Consider the following 15,341-nt stretch of genomic DNA (forward strand, 5'->3'; position numbering starts at 1 on the left):
CTCTCTCCGTCTCTCTCCCTCTGTCTCTGCCTTTCCCCAACTCAGGCACGTGTGTGTGTGCATGTGTGTGTGTGTGTGTGTCTTTCTCTCTCTCAAAATAAATAAATATACTTAAAAAAATAAAATGACACTTTCTGATTAGAGCAAGAAATAGTACCGGCATGTAAGAGCCCTGTGTTAGTTAGCCCTTTGCCATGTGAAGAGCAAGAAGGGAGAAGCAGCTTGTCCTGCTACTGGAGCTTGGGGAGGGGGCACAGGTTGTTGCAGGACTCTCAAGAGGGGAGAGGGGCTATCAGGGGTCCCCAAGCTGCTCGCAAGAAGGAGAGTAGGCTGCCTTTATCATTCCTCGCAGGAACCAGTTTGTGAATGGGAATCTGAAAGATTCAAGATGTCATTCCGGAACAGTGGACACACACGGCCATGAACCAGCCAGGTTAAGGGTGTTTATGCTGAGGGCATCTAGAAACCAGTGTAAAGATTCAGCAGGCCTTTCCAAATGGAATAACAGGTCAAAACACAGTGGTCTCTACCAAAACCTATACGGGAAAAACAAAACTCTTTGCTTAAAAAAAAAAAAAAATCTCAGCCCAAAAGCAGTATAAAGATAAAGGCATTCCAGCTCAGTGGCAAGAAGCCAAGCTCTGAAGTAGCAGTGTTCGGATGTCAATCCCGGCTCTCCCACCTCCCACCCACCTGCCGCGTTGCCTTGGCTACCTCCCTGGACCCGGTGTTTGTTCCCTGTGAAGGCAGTGCACATGGCGGTACCTGCCTCGTGGTGTGGGTGTGCCCTTTAGGCAAGGAAGATAGAATCCACGTAAGAAGCTGTTCGCGCAGGTCCAGCCACGCAGGACATGCTGTGGCCCTTAGGGAGCTGCAGGTTGATGATGATGGCCAAGTGCCACTGAATCATGCTGGCCCGGCCAGGACCCTGAAAGGATGGAGCATCGATGGGGCCAGCCTCCTGTGACAACAATAACTAGTTTACTTCCTCTTCCATGTCCTCTGCGAGCCCGTTGCTGGGGGAGAGTCCCCCACCTGGCACAACGGCAGCGTGAGGGTAGCCAAGTAGGCTTCAGCCCATCACAGAAAAGTGTGTCGCTTCCCACGCTGGCTCGGACTTTATAGCTCACGATCAAGGCTTGAGACTACATTCCTTTGAAGGAAGGACTTGGTGGAGATCTTGAAAATAAACTTTCCATTCTGAATTTGGTGGCGGGTGCCTTCCCTCACGGTGTTCAGGCCCCCAGATGACATTTTAGGTCCCGCCTCTCCCGCAGACCCACAAGCGGATTCTTCCACTGCCCCGTTCCCAGCAGGACATGGTTGACCCTGCCAGTTTCTCCTGTGCCTCACTAGATCTGCCACTCTGCGCTGGGGACTGGACACGTTGGAACGTCCTCCGGCATAGCAGGGGTATGGAGGCTGCTTTGTAACAGCCACGAGAGTCACCATCTCGAAGCACTTTTGATAAATGGTAGTGTGCAGAATTGCTAGTATAGACCTGATATAGACATCAGCTTCCAGAGAGTGGGAATCCACTTTTCTGTGTGGCCAGTCCTTGGGAAGGACAAGCCAGTCCGCTGAGAGAGGCAGGGTGACCCCCGAGCGTGAATGAGCATCACAGATCTAGGGCCCGAGCTGCACTCTGCCCGGCTGCGCCAATTGAAAAGCCAATAGACACACTCTGGAGAGTGCAGCCCATGCGGAGAATAGCGGACGTGTATCCACGAGGCCTGGCTACAACTCAACGTAGTTCCACCAGCCTAAGTTCTAGTTCTGGGCTCATCTGTGGCCATTCTTTCTCACAACTGGTCACTCTGCGGACGCATGAAAACCTATCATGGCACCTGCTAGGGCAAGAGACAAGTTTGTAAACTCAAAGACCACGTCATCCAGCTGTCCCAAATATTTATTCAGTGCTTACTCTGTGCCAGACTCTGTTTTAAGAGCTTTCTCTATAGCAAATCCTATAATCCACCCAACAGTACCGTGAAGCAGGGAATATTGTTGTCCATTTTTGACAGATAAGGACACTGGCACATAGAGGTTCGCCAACTTCCCAAAAGTCAGACCGCTAGGAAGGGGTGGAACCGGGATGTGAGACCAGTCAGAATGACTGCGCTTCTTCCCCTCGCACTGTGTAGCACACACAACCGCCATCTTGGCTGTGGAAGGCCCACCTCACAGAGGCCCTGCTGCTGTCCTCTGTGAAGGGAGGAACGTTCAACGAGGCTACCCCCGCTTCATCCCAAGCTAGGCTCAGGCATGAATACTGTGCAGACACAGTGTTGGAGTTAAACTAATCTTGCCTTTTGTCTTCAAAATGTGTCTTTTGATGAAAAGAGCAGTATGCACCATTTGACTGCTAACAGTGATCAAAGATCAGAACGAGGGACAGGATTACAAAAGGTTGCTGTTAGAAGGTCAGCCATTTTCAGTAGTTGCTTAAGTAAATTTTGGCTTTTCCTCTTTACACTCCCCAAACTAACCGTCACATATGGGACACTTGCAGTCACAAAGCTTTCGAGGACTTGCTTTTATGTTGGTGATTCTCATCAAAAGACTGCCCGTTAGAATCACCTGGGAAGTGTTAGCAAAAATAAGATGCCTAGGGGCGCCTAGGTGGCTCAGAAGGTTAAGTGTCTGACTCAGGTCATGATCTCACAGTTTGTGGGTTTGAGCCCCGTGTTGGGCTCTGTGAGGACAGCTCGGAGCCTGGAGCCTGCTTCGGATTCAGTGTCTCTCTTTCTCTCTCTCTGCCCCTGCCCTGCTGAAGCTCTGTCTCTCAAAAATAAATAAAATGATGAAACCTTAAAAAAAAAAAAAAATGATGGCTAGGGCTGTCCCAGAAATTGAGTGTTTTGGTCTTGGGCAGACCTGAGCATACACATTCTGTAACAGCTCCCCAGTGATTGTGCTGTAGAAGTCAAGTAGAGAGCAACCGCCATGATGGTCCCTCTTGTCTCCCACCGAGCTTTTCTTTTTTTTTTCTTTTTTTTTTTTAATTTTTTTTAATGTATATTTATTTCTGAGACAGAGAGAGACAGAGCATGAGTCGGGGAGGGGCAGAGAGAGAGGGAGACACAGAATCCGAAGCAGGCTCCAGGCTCTGAGCTGTCAGCCCAGAGCCCGATGCAGGGCTCGAACTCGCAAACCGTGCGATCATGATGGAAGTCAGACGCTTAACCGACTGAGCCACCCAGGTGCCCCTCCCACCAAGCTTTTCTGTAAAGCCGTGATGACATGAGCTGTTGTCCTCTAAAATCTCAGAGCGAGGTGTGCTGACCGGAGGCATCAGCAGCACCTGGGAACCTGTTAGAAATGCCGAACCTCAAGGGGCGCCTGGGTGGCGCAGTCGGTTAAGCGTCCGACTTCAGCCAGGTCACGATCTCGCGGTCTGTGAGTTCGAGCCCCGCGTCAGGCTCTGGGCTGATGGCTCGGAGCCTGGAGCCTGTTTCCGATTCTGTGTCTCCCTCCCTCTCTGCCCCTCCCCCGTTCATGCTCTGTCTCTCTCTGTCCCAAAAATAAATAAACGTTGAAAAAAAAAAAAAAAAAAAAAAGAAATGCCGAACCTCAGGCCCCACCCCAGACCCATGAATAAGAATCTGTTTTCTAATTAGAGCCCTCTTGGGGTCCATGTGCATATTCACGTTTAAGAAGCAGTGCCCCACGTAAGTGTCCGTATACTCTCATTTTAAACGGTTTAAAACCCAGGGAGAGCTGCCTTACCTCTGCGTGGCCATTCAAACCCCCCTGCCCCGGCCCCCATGTATGGAATCCCACCAGCAGCAGCATGCCCTCGATAAGTACCAACTTTGCTTCTCCTGTCCCTTTATCTTCCATTCTCTCCCACCAGATCACCTCCACTTTTCCCTTCCCATCTGTCAGTGCTTGATAAATATCAAATATATTTCTTAGGCTTTAGCAGTTTAATCTGCTACAGAGCTGTCCCCTTGTGTTTTCACCTTAAGGCCCCCTGTCAGCCTTTGAAAGGAGGGGCATGCCCCCACCCCCACCCATACTTATGTAATCTGGCACAGGATGAGCACACCTATTTATATGAAGAGCATAGCAACAATTTATAAATATAAGCATATGGATCGGTAGTGACAAATATTAGATTATTAGGCGAATAATACAAAGGCTAATTTAAGAAAGAATAATAGTACGGTCATCTGAAATCATTGTTTAATTCAGCTGCACAAGAGAGGGATAAACGTTTTTCTCACCAGGCTTTATATTTCCTCAAATTTGCCGTAACAACAGCTCACGGCCTTTCAGTTTTCACTATAGAAATCACTTAAGAAATGCTTTAAAAAAAAAAAAAAGAACTGTGCTAGGAAGTGAGGCATAAACCCCGACAGAACTGGCAGACTGGGAAGGGTCACCAGATAGGGAAGGGAGCGGTTGCTTGACCTTTCTGTACCATATGAGTTTTTTCTATGTGCATACCTTTGCTTGAAAAAAAAAAAAAAAAAAACTGCCTCAAAAAAAAAAAAAAAAGAAATGTTTTTTCATCATCAAAAAGAATTAACTATGTAAGAAAGTTATATTGCCACAAAAAATTAATAGTATTCAGTAGACTTATTCGAATGGTGATTCTGCAGGCTCTAAAAGTGCTTTGCACTTGCTCATTGAGCCTTTAATAATCTGCATCTCTGTTTTGAAAGCAGGACGGGGACACCTGGGTGGCTCAGTTGGTTAGGCATGTGACTTCGGCTCAGGTCATGATCTCACAGTTTGTGAGTTTGAGCCCCACTGGGTGAGCTCGCTCTCTCTCTCTCTCTCTCTCTCTCTCTCTCTCTCTCTGTGCATCTTGTGGGATTCTCTCTCTTTCTGCCCCCTCACTCACTTGCACCCTCCCTCCTTCAAAAAAAGAAACAAAACAAGCAAGTAAGCAGGACATTTTAGCCTAAAACTACCACTTAGCTGCTGGAAGCTTTCTTAGTCATCTCTGGATTTTTCATAAAAATAAGTCTTTAATTGAATGAAAAAATTTTTCTCCTGTTGTCACTTTTGATACAGCTAGGAAAGCAATTTATGAAAACACCTTCAAACCAACCATTTACAACTCCTGTGGAAATGTTGAGAAAGAATCCAGACATTCTCTTCTTTCTTACTCTGACGTACATTGACTTTTACTCAAGAACAGTGTTTACCCTGAAACCTGTTGATCAGGAAATGGAGGTGTGTAGTTCAGTATGAAAAATGAGGCCATTTCCCCAAGGCACCGTTGAAACTATCAAAGGATTATTAAGCACTTAAAATGTAAATAAGAGGGCAGCCTTCCTTTGTATGTCTAACTTTAACTTGCTTAATTAAACTATAATAATGAAAGCTTTTCAGAACATGGTTTTCCATGATACAGGAGGAAGAAGAAATATCGTCAAATCTAAAAATGGGTAATTATGAAAAATGCAACATGTATTTTCTGGTCAATTTCTTATACAATCAGAAATAGAACTCCCTATGGATACATAGTCCTTCTCTTCATTGGTTGAAAGCTAGACCAAGATTTCTTTTAGTATGAGGCCCAAATTAGCAGATAGGTTGAGTTTTCCAAGGGTAGTTACCTTAATATTGGAAAAAGCTGTGGGAGTAAAAATTGCCAAGGCCTTTGGGTAAAGGAAGAAGAGGAACCATAGCCAGGAGCTCTGGGGAGCAAATTTGAAAATGGTTAGTGTTCTTCCATTAGAAAGATTCGGAGAATATTCTCAGGCATGCTAAAGGCTCCTCTGTGGGATTTTTCAAAGTGAGAAAGCCTTGTTTGTAAGTGTGTATTGGCTGGTTTGATTACTGATTCACGGGAAACTTCCAGTTTTTGATCCTGTCACGTTCAAGCAAAGTCTGTCTCAAAGACCATTGTTTCTTTTCTTTAAGATTCTTAGTTCCAGGGAACTTCCTCTTTCACTCCATCTATCCATCTATCCCTCAACTGCAAAACACTGGTTAATCAGAACATCTAACAACCCTAGCTACTAGCTGTTGAGTCCCTAGGGCGTGTCAATAAAATGCTTTTTTTGTACATTCCCCTCTAATCTTTGCCACAACCAAGATAGATAAAGAATCCCAAGAAAAGTGAGGGTCATTTGCTTGCCCAAGTTTCTACAGCGAGACATTCCAATTCAGACTTTTTATATTTCAAATATGGGCTGTTTAACCACTATGTTATATTGCTTCATCACTACTGTCAGTCTTAGAAAATGTTAATAGAATCTTGCCATTATCATGTCGGCAGCCAACTGAAATTTTTAGGAGTCTTACCCACCTTGGATCTTTACGAAGGCGCTTTGTTAGAAAATGGCGGTATGGTGTTTTCATATGTGAAGCAAAAGTATTGATGAATTTTACTTTCTGTGTGTGTGACCACAGATTCAAGTGACTGTTAGGCATATGCCATTTCTTGGGTATCTTTATGTATTGATACTCAATTTATCTTTTCTGAGCATTATGTTAGCATTTGAGGATCTGATGTTTATAGTTTATAGTTTAGTTTGTTGCCACTTCTTACCCCGGGGAGTTTAAAAACATTGAGGCTGAAGACCTGCTACCAAAGATTCCGATTTAATGCTACTAGTTGTCATTAAAATATTTTTTTTTTTTTTTTTAGAACGGGCTGACTTACAACTCCTGAAATGTTCAGTGATACTTTTTTCTTTTTAAGCCTAATGTGGTAGCGTTATTTCTGAGACCTACAGCAAATAAAATATTCTACAATTAAGGACCAGATTAGTCTGCAGGTATAATCCAGGAGAAAAGTACACAGGCGATCTGGTCAGTTTATCTTGGAAGCATCTTATTTGTCATGTAACTGGGAGAAGTAACCCCACCTCCTGGCAAGAAAACCAGTCAAGGGAGCCCAGACCATTGTCTCAGGGTGGCTGAGGCCACTGAAGGAAGGAAATCCTGTTCTAAGGAACGTCTCCACTTTTCCTTCTGGAAACCCTTTTCTTCCTTGTGGGCCCATCTCTTTACTGACTCTGATTTGACTCCTTTGAGGTGTCTGTTCTTTGGTTATTTGTTGCCAGATGGGATTTGAGCAAACTAGTCTTCTTGCAACACATTTCCACACTTGCCTTTAACCTCCGACTTACATAGTTCTTGAAAAAACTTGGAATTAGAAGCCACACAGAACACTGCGGACGTCCTCTGTACTTCATTTTGGATGGGTTCACAGGCCAGAGGCTAGAGTTCAGTAGACCTTCTATAGATCAAGGTGCACGAATTAAAGGTCTGGGATGTCTTAAGCTGTTTTTATATGCCAGCTTAAGCCAAGAAGAATAGGGAGGCGGAAGAGGGAAGTCACAATCAGAGTTGTCTGCGTATGCTTTTCCAAAAGGAAATTTCCATACCCAACATGACGATCGGACTTACTGACACATGCATTTCTTAGGAATCGTAAAGTAATCTTAGTTCATTTTGTGAGTGTGCGTGTGCATGTGTGAGTATGTGTGTGTGTGTGTTTGCATCAGCAGGAACCATATGATGAGGTGACTTCTGTCACATACCCACCTGTTACAGCTGTTGACCTGGAAACGGGTTGGCCACTGAGTTGTCATGATGATTCAATGTAGAGTTTAGACTTTGAATGTGATCAATAAGCTCTCATAGTCTATACAAAAAGACATTTCTTCTGCTTTCTTGTAGCTTAATCTTTTGATCTCGGTGTTTCTTATCACCGTGAATTATTTTCCGTCTCCACAAAAATTTTCCAGTTGAAAACACACTAGCTCTTCTGTTTATGGAACTTGTTACTCCGTAGCAAGCACGGTTTTAACAAAGCCGTGCCACGAACCCCATTCAGATAGGACCCAAAGATCATATCACATGTATTTTGCAAAGCTAAACAAATGTCTCCTGTGGCAGCTTCTTTAAAATTTGTTATCACTTTGGCTGGTGTTGAATGTCTACCACATTCTACTGTGCTGCTTTGTACTTCATAATAGTGATACTACCCTGGGTTTAACCTAGTACTGTTATTTATCAGTCCGCTTACTTGATGGCATAAAACTTCTATTGCTTATGTATGGCTTGCAGACTTGCGTCCTCTTGTTCTTTTTCCCTTCTGCCTGTGGGGTCTGTTTTGCTTCATTAACTCTTTGTGGTTTTGCTCTCAGTTGTGTTTAGCATGCCATAAAGCTGGATGTCCACAAATGCATGAAATGGTCAAAATGTGCGTTACGAAACTCCTCACTGCCCTGTGTCTTCGTGCGTTCCCTGGCGAGCAGGGGCCTGTGGCTTTTCACAAGGTATTTGACTTGGCCCTTTGAGCCTCTGGCAGAGATACAGGACTGGGCCTTTTTGAATGTCAGTTCTGCACTACGAAAGCAAAGGGCAGGGGGGAGGTAGAAATGATATTGGAGATACTACAAGAAGAAATTGATGAGTCCTTTCCCGGAAACTCAGCCTGCCTTTGGACTTGGTATTCTCTTAACTTCTCTGATTCAATGTGCTCATTTTAGCACGACCTCAAGGTAGAGCAGAAAAACATGCACAAAGTGACAAATCATTGGCCTTGAATATAGTGGTCAGGTTTATCATGGAAACCCTAGTTTGAAGAACCTTACTGGTTTACCAATTTATTATTATCACGAAGCAAGTGAGAGAAGCTTTTCTGAAGATGTCAAGATAGCTGATAGAGCATCTCTTTCTGTGGACTTAAAGGTAGTGATATTATCAGGTACATGGTCTTGTTATATTTAAAAGGATACTCTTTTATCAAAGTATTTATACCTCCAACTTTAGCAGAACGAGCTTCTTGGATTAATACGTCTCAAAGCAGAGTAAACATGCAGTGAGTCATTCCCAGTATTGTACCCCTGATAGTAGCAGCTATAAAACATGAGAAATGGTGGAGACACTAAAACTCAAACGCATTTGGTTTCTAGGAGGTTCTTGTCCATATCCTGTACTGTTTATGTTACATAAACCCCATTCCTCACTTGTGCTTTCCTTCATGCGTCTAAAGTGACTGATACAATTTTCGCAGGGAGGTCGCATGGGGGGTAAGGCTCTCGGTATTAAAAAGAATCGTGCTTCTCTTGAGCAGGAGGTCAGCTCTTAAAATAGCTACTCTTTTATCTGTACTGTTTCCACAACTTCAAAATTCCCCTTAAATGTGTGTCACAGCTCAGAGATCTTAAAGATCTACAGCTATCAAGATTTCTGGGGAGAATGTAGGATTTAAAGAAAACTTAAATTCTGAGGCACGACTCGTACTGCTGTGCCTACTTAGACCACAGAGAATTTGGTTCGTCGAAGTGAAACACCACCTGCTTGGATGGATTTGCAAGGTTTATGTGTCTTCTCATCACATGCAACGTAAAAGCCCCCTGAGATTAAGACCCATTGTTTTCTAAGTATGTATAACTTGTGCCTTCAGGTACATTATGATCCATGATCATTTGAGAAAATGAATTTAACATTGACATGCCCTTCAATGGTAATTTGAAAAATAAATATTTTGGAGTCTGCTTTTGTTTTTTAGCTAAAAATGAATTAATCTGACCCAAATTCCAAATAAATATATGAGTTTTATTTTTTTATAAATTTATGAATTTTAAATGCTCACTGGACTATCAAGCATTTCATGAGAGATAAATTAAATTGTTAGAAAGTATTTACTTTTACATCATTAATTTTACCCAAAAGGTTACGACAGTGACACCTGGCAGAAAGCTCCAGCTTAAGCAGTAGAGGCAACAAAAGTTAACACTTAGTCTCTCTCCCATCTCGCTTATCATCCATCGAATTAAATTTGCCATTTAGGTGAGAACACTTTATTTTCATTGTAGATAATCTTGGAGCTATTCGTAGAAAAATAATTTAGGTACGTTAAATCCCTTCTTTTCCTTTTTGTGGGTGTAAACTTAGGAAACTGAAAAGGATGACATACCTTAAATAGAGAAAAAAGTGGATAAATTAAAAGCATGTGTTTATTGTGACACCCATTCCTGTAGCTTCCGGAAGAATTACAGGGAGTAAAACCTGAAAAGTCATGACATTAAACATCATCATCATCACATGAGGGATATTGTTTTTTCAAATTGGGATTCCTCCAAGCTGCAGCCACCAGGGAATCTTCTCAGGTCCAACTAGACATTCAGACTCGCACAACCCAATCTGCTTCGCAGATACAGGACAGGGAGTAGAAGCAGGACACTGGCCGGCATTTCTGTCTCACAGGAGTCCTTGGAACAGTCCAGAGGCTAGTCTGTGCTCTCAAATGTCCGCCTTGGAGCAAGAAGATGAGAGCCACCTTGATGGGTGCAGTCACGTTGGCTTAGGAGCTCCCACGTTGCAACTATGTCAGAACCAGAATTTCTGTAAAAACCCCACGAACAGAGCTAGGAAATGTCCCTCAGAGGCTGTGAGCAATGACAGGGTTCACCCAGGTGACAGAAACCTGTGACTGTTCACAGGTTTGTGAAGTTCATCCACAGCTTTCCCAATTCAGATGCAGCTTAGTAATTAAGAGACACCTTCACCCCAAGCCATGCTGCCCAGTCACGTAGCCGATGGTCCACCTTTACCAAGTTTGCAGAAGGACACAGCTAGAGAGTGAATCCAAGATCAAGCTTGTTTACAGTGCAGGAGAAAGGGATTCACTAACCCGTTTCCCACCCTTCATAACTCAGAAGCTCATACATTCCTTTCCTGTTTTGCCATGGAAGGAGCTTCTCCTGATTAATTTCCAGCCACCTGAGTTTGCCCTAGATAGCATTATCTGGCATATCTAAAACTCACTAATTTGCATCTTCCTATGATGCTCAGAATAATAAGCTTCTAAGAGTGGTAATATTTAGGAAAATGTTAGTTTTCCTATAGGCTGAAAAACAGATTTTCCGGGATTGTAAATATTTATAGCACTCATGGATAATTGGTCCTAAAACAGGCTGACTTTCTATTTGAGGAGGATTTAATAGCTTCTCCGGTTAATTCCAAAGCATGTTGGTAATGAACTGTTATCTACAGAGCGTGTGTGTTGCTATCTTATTTCTTTACCAGGTGTGCATTGAGACATACATATGTAGCTGTCACCAGCGTAGTATAAACACGGCTGTGCGGGCAACTCTCAGTCAAATGCTGGGTGACTTGGCTTTACAGTTACGACAAAGGCAGGAAAATACGGTGAGCAATGTTGCCGGTGTCTCTGTGTAACTGCATGCTGTGTGTTCCACATCCTAGACGCTCCCTCCCTCACCCCCTGCCGGGGCTGCTTCCTACTGAAACAGTAGGAAGGGCTTGCTTGGTTTAGAAGAGCATCGATTCATATAAATTAAGCTCTTTAAGTATATTTTTGCCTGTTTAAAGCTTTGAGAGTCGTTTCTCTTTATGGTTTCTACTCTTTTTTTCAGTCGTTCTTTTATAATTCACTTGTCTTTTTAAATCATTTTTTAAAACTCAGATTGAAGGGGCGCCTGGGCGGCGCAGTCGGTTAAGCGTCCGACTTCAGCCAGGTCACGATCTCGCGGTCCGTGAGTTTGAGCCCCGCGTCAGGCTCTGGGCTGATGGCTCGGAGCCTGGAGCCTGTTTCCAATTCTGTGTCTCCCTCTCTCTCTGCCCCTCCCCTGTTCATGCTCTGTCTCTCTCTGTCCCAAAAAAAAAAAAAAAAAAAAAAAACGTTGGAAAAAAAAAAAAACTCAGATTGAAAGCTTTTATATAAAAACACTGGACTGATATATTAAGAAGTATCAGAAGTGAATTCAAAATTAGGAAAAGTTAATAGCAGTCAATTACATGCTTTAAGGTTTGGTGTCTGTGTTTCTCTCTGTTAACTAAAAGATTGTGCGGGGGGAGGGGGGTCTTCCTTCACCTGCTGGTACCATGGGGGGATTGGGGTGGCGGGGGGGGGGGGGGGGGAGAAGCTGGATTTGACTTCTCTCTGTCATCAAAGCCGGTTAGAGCTTATTGATCCAAACTTGAACAGATTGTCTAAAATGAGCATTCCCGGGAAAAATATAAACGTAACTGGCTTCTTGTATGTCCTGTCTTTTGGGAATGTTAATGAAGAGATGATTCCTGTTCAAAATAGGTGTGTGGTTGGTTTTTTAAATCTGCCTCTGAAGAATTCAGGTTAAACTTCTTTTGAAATCCACAAGAAGTATTCTGAATTGAACACTTTATTATTTTTTAGAATAAGGGATCTCAGTGGCAGCCTGAGACATCTCATGAATTAACTTTACAGAAATTAAGGTCTCATGTTTCACTTAAAATCATTTCTAATTTTTACCTTCAGTTATTTTCTAATTTATAGAGTTGAGTGGAACCTTCCAGCTTACCTAGTCCAATTCTTTTAGCCCTCATTTTACAGATGAGGAAGATGAAGCCCAGAGAGGTGAAATTGAAATCTAAAATGAATGACCTTATCAGTGAAAGAACCATCACCGAACCCCTAGGCTCCTAACTGTGACTGCAACAGCCAGTGTTGAAAATACCACACTAATCTGAAAAAGCAGATACTGATTTTTTTTTCAATGTTTGCTGTGTCCGAAGCCTAAGTTTCTATTTTAAAAAATTGTTTTATCTTGACATGACGTTAGCTTACATTTTGTTAAAAACTACTTCATTTATACTAGGATTTTGAGTATGATAATATGGGAATAGTAGTTTAAAAGAAATTCAAATTGTAAATGGAAAACATGCTAAGGGAAAAAACATTTAAGAAAAAATTGTTAAAAACACATCTTACTAGAGATAAACCTCAGATGTTGAGAATCTTATATTAATCATACATAGTTCATCCTTGCTAAATGGCAACATGACGAAATACTATAATAGAAATGATGTCTGAATGTCTTAAGAGGAACCATTAAATGAAACTTTGTAATTTCAAAGTGATTTCACTTATGTTAGTTCACTTAATCTTATTTTTAAATTTTTAAGTAGGAAGGTATTTGGTTTCAAGTAAAATGACTTAGCCTGTTAGCTCATGTTGCTCTTCTATAAGAACGGTAACAGGTAAAGCTGTAGAGGTCTGGATAAAACTTAGATGGTGAGGTGTCTGGCCGGCTCAGTTGGTGGAGTGTGGGACTCTTGATCACAGGGTTATGAGTGTGAGCCCCATGTTGGGTGTAGAGATTGCCTAAAAATAAAATCTTTAAGAAAATAAAAACTGACAGGGTTATCTGCCTCTGTCCCTGGTATTGTATGTCTAACCAGCCCTCTGGTCCTGCTCATCACTGACCATCTGGACTTACCCAGCCTGAGGCAAGATCCCAAATTAGGTGGAAAATTAGTGTTTCCTGTTATTTCCTTTCTATTACTCATGCAGTCCCCGGAGATGTGTCCATGTCCCAGAAAAACAATTCTCAGGATCCTAATATTTGTAGCATTTGTGATGTCAACTAGAGAGAGACAAAAGTTTTGTCAGCTAAGAATGGCGATTAAAGGGAAGAGGTCTATAAGCACAGTGAGGTTCATTCGAAGGAGAGTTTATGTTCTCCCATGGGAACCTCACATTACCTGGGGAAGATATGTAGCATGACCCATCACAGGAAGACATCATGGGCCATATCAGAAGTAGGAAGACTTAAATACAATGAAAAGAAAATAAATCTAGACTGCCAAAAGCATTAGCATGAAATGTACAGTTAACTCATGAACAACATGGGTTTGAACTGCCTGGGTCTACTAATATACAGATTTTTTCCAAATACAGTACTGTATTTTCTCTTTGTTATGATTTTCTTAATAACACTTTTTTTCTAGCTTACTTTAATATAAGAATACAGAATATAATACATATAAGATACAAAATATGTGTCAATTGACTTATTTTTGTTATTGGTAAGGCTTCTGGCCAATAATAGGCTGTTAGTGGTCATGTTTTGGGGGAGTCAAAAGTTACACACACATTTTCAACCATAAGGGGTGATTGGTACTCCCAACCGCCATATTGTTCAAGGGTCCAACTGTATCTTCAACCTAATGTCTATCCCCACTCCCAGGAAAGATTATGCAGTTTGATTTTGTATCATCAGGATCCCGGAGTTATTATCAAGCTTTGTTATTGAATTATTTAGATGATGAAAGCCATGGTGAAATTTCAAGTTACTAATTTCAAAAAGCAAAAATGCCTCACGTAAATTCTTAAGGGGTAGGTGGTAGTGTTTCTCTTGTCCTTTAAAAACGATTCAGATGTATTTCCTCCAGAAAATGCTGTTGTACACTTGTATTTAGCCACTTACTGAGCTGTAGACATTGACATGGCATTTCACAATGAATGCTATGGAAGCAGCTGAGCTTTCAAATTGAGGAACAAAGAATAGGAAAGATGTGTGCCTGTAACAAGTCTAAAAAACAAAACAGTGCCCTGGGATGATTTACAAGTCTGGTAGCTGATTAGCCTGAAAATGCTCTCTTCTTTTCCAGTGCTCAGATGTGGGGAGACCTAAGAGGCTTCTACTCTCCTTTTAGTAGTCACTAAATTCTCTCTGCAATAGGAAGTGAGCCTAATTAATAGTCAACGTCTTTCCCTTCCTGTTCTCCCCTCCCCCAAGGTTCTGTCTCTACCCCGATAGTTCTACACCTGCCTAGCCACAGCCCAGAGTGGTTGGTCTGGTCAGACAGTTGGAAGTTAATATGATCCCCCATCAAATAGGAAGTAAGTGCTCCTGACCAGCAGTCATCTTTGAACCTGTATTTTAAAGTTCAGAAACCTGATCCTTCTTAAGAGTCTGTATTCATTAGGTGCCAATCAAAGTGTAATCTGTGACCTTGGGACAAACTCTCTGTACAAAGGTAACCTGTTTACATAGGTATGGCTTTAAGTCCCAGCTCAGCACCCTGGAATCATAAATAAAGTGCATAACGGGCTTAAATTTCTGGGAAGACTGTGGACTCTTGAATGAACTATTTTTGGAACTGATGAGCTCAGTTCCAGACATCAGAGTCTTTTCACAAATACCATGAGTAATGCTATCAAGACCTGGAGGGTGCACTTAGGTAAGTTAATTGAGCCCCAGAGCGCTCAGAATGACATTTGTTTCCTAAAATTTTCCATTGCCTAAGAGTCAGAAATTTTCTCGCCTGAATCTCCTGATTGTTCTGTGTGTCTCCCTCACTAGATTATTGAAAACCCGGACGTCCCACAGGAATTCAGGAATCAAGGTATTGGTTTCGATTTTTGCTAGTTCAATTTAAGAAGTGGGTGCCAACTGTGTGCTTGGCACTGGGGGTGTAAAGATGAGTGGGAGCTCCCAGGTTAGTTCACCGTTCTCAGAGGTTCGGCTTACCTTTGCCTTACTGGCAATTCATTAGCTGTTACTTAATCTCCCTTCTGTCCCTGCACCCCATGCCAGCTACACCTCTTTCTGTACCAACCATCCGAAGGATATTAA

At 42.4% G+C, this 15,341-nt stretch overlaps 1 protein-coding gene across 7 annotated transcripts in view; it reads left to right on the plus strand.

Annotated features, from left to right (window-relative positions):
* Positions 1 to 15,341, plus strand: part of ARFGEF3 (ARFGEF family member 3) — a 188,889-nt gene that overhangs the window by 69,764 nt on the left and 103,784 nt on the right. For 5 of the 7 annotated variants that reach the window (XM_086707973.1, XM_086707971.1, XM_086707976.1 and 2 more), the window contains 2 exons: positions 11,008 to 11,130; positions 15,069 to 15,111. In XM_086707973.1, coding sequence (XP_086564099.1) covers positions 11,008 to 11,130; positions 15,069 to 15,111 — 166 coding nt within the window. Of the gene's footprint in view, positions 1 to 8,117; positions 8,250 to 11,007; positions 11,131 to 15,068; positions 15,112 to 15,341 lie in introns of all 7 variants that reach the window. The other 2 variants (XM_086707978.1, XM_086707972.1) reach the window with 2 other exon arrangements.

Source organism: Puma concolor, chromosome B2 (genome assembly GCF_028749965.1).
Source record: "Puma concolor isolate L17-30 chromosome B2, mPumCon1.1.hap2, whole genome shotgun sequence".
Taxonomy (NCBI): domain Eukaryota; kingdom Metazoa; phylum Chordata; class Mammalia; order Carnivora; family Felidae; genus Puma; species Puma concolor.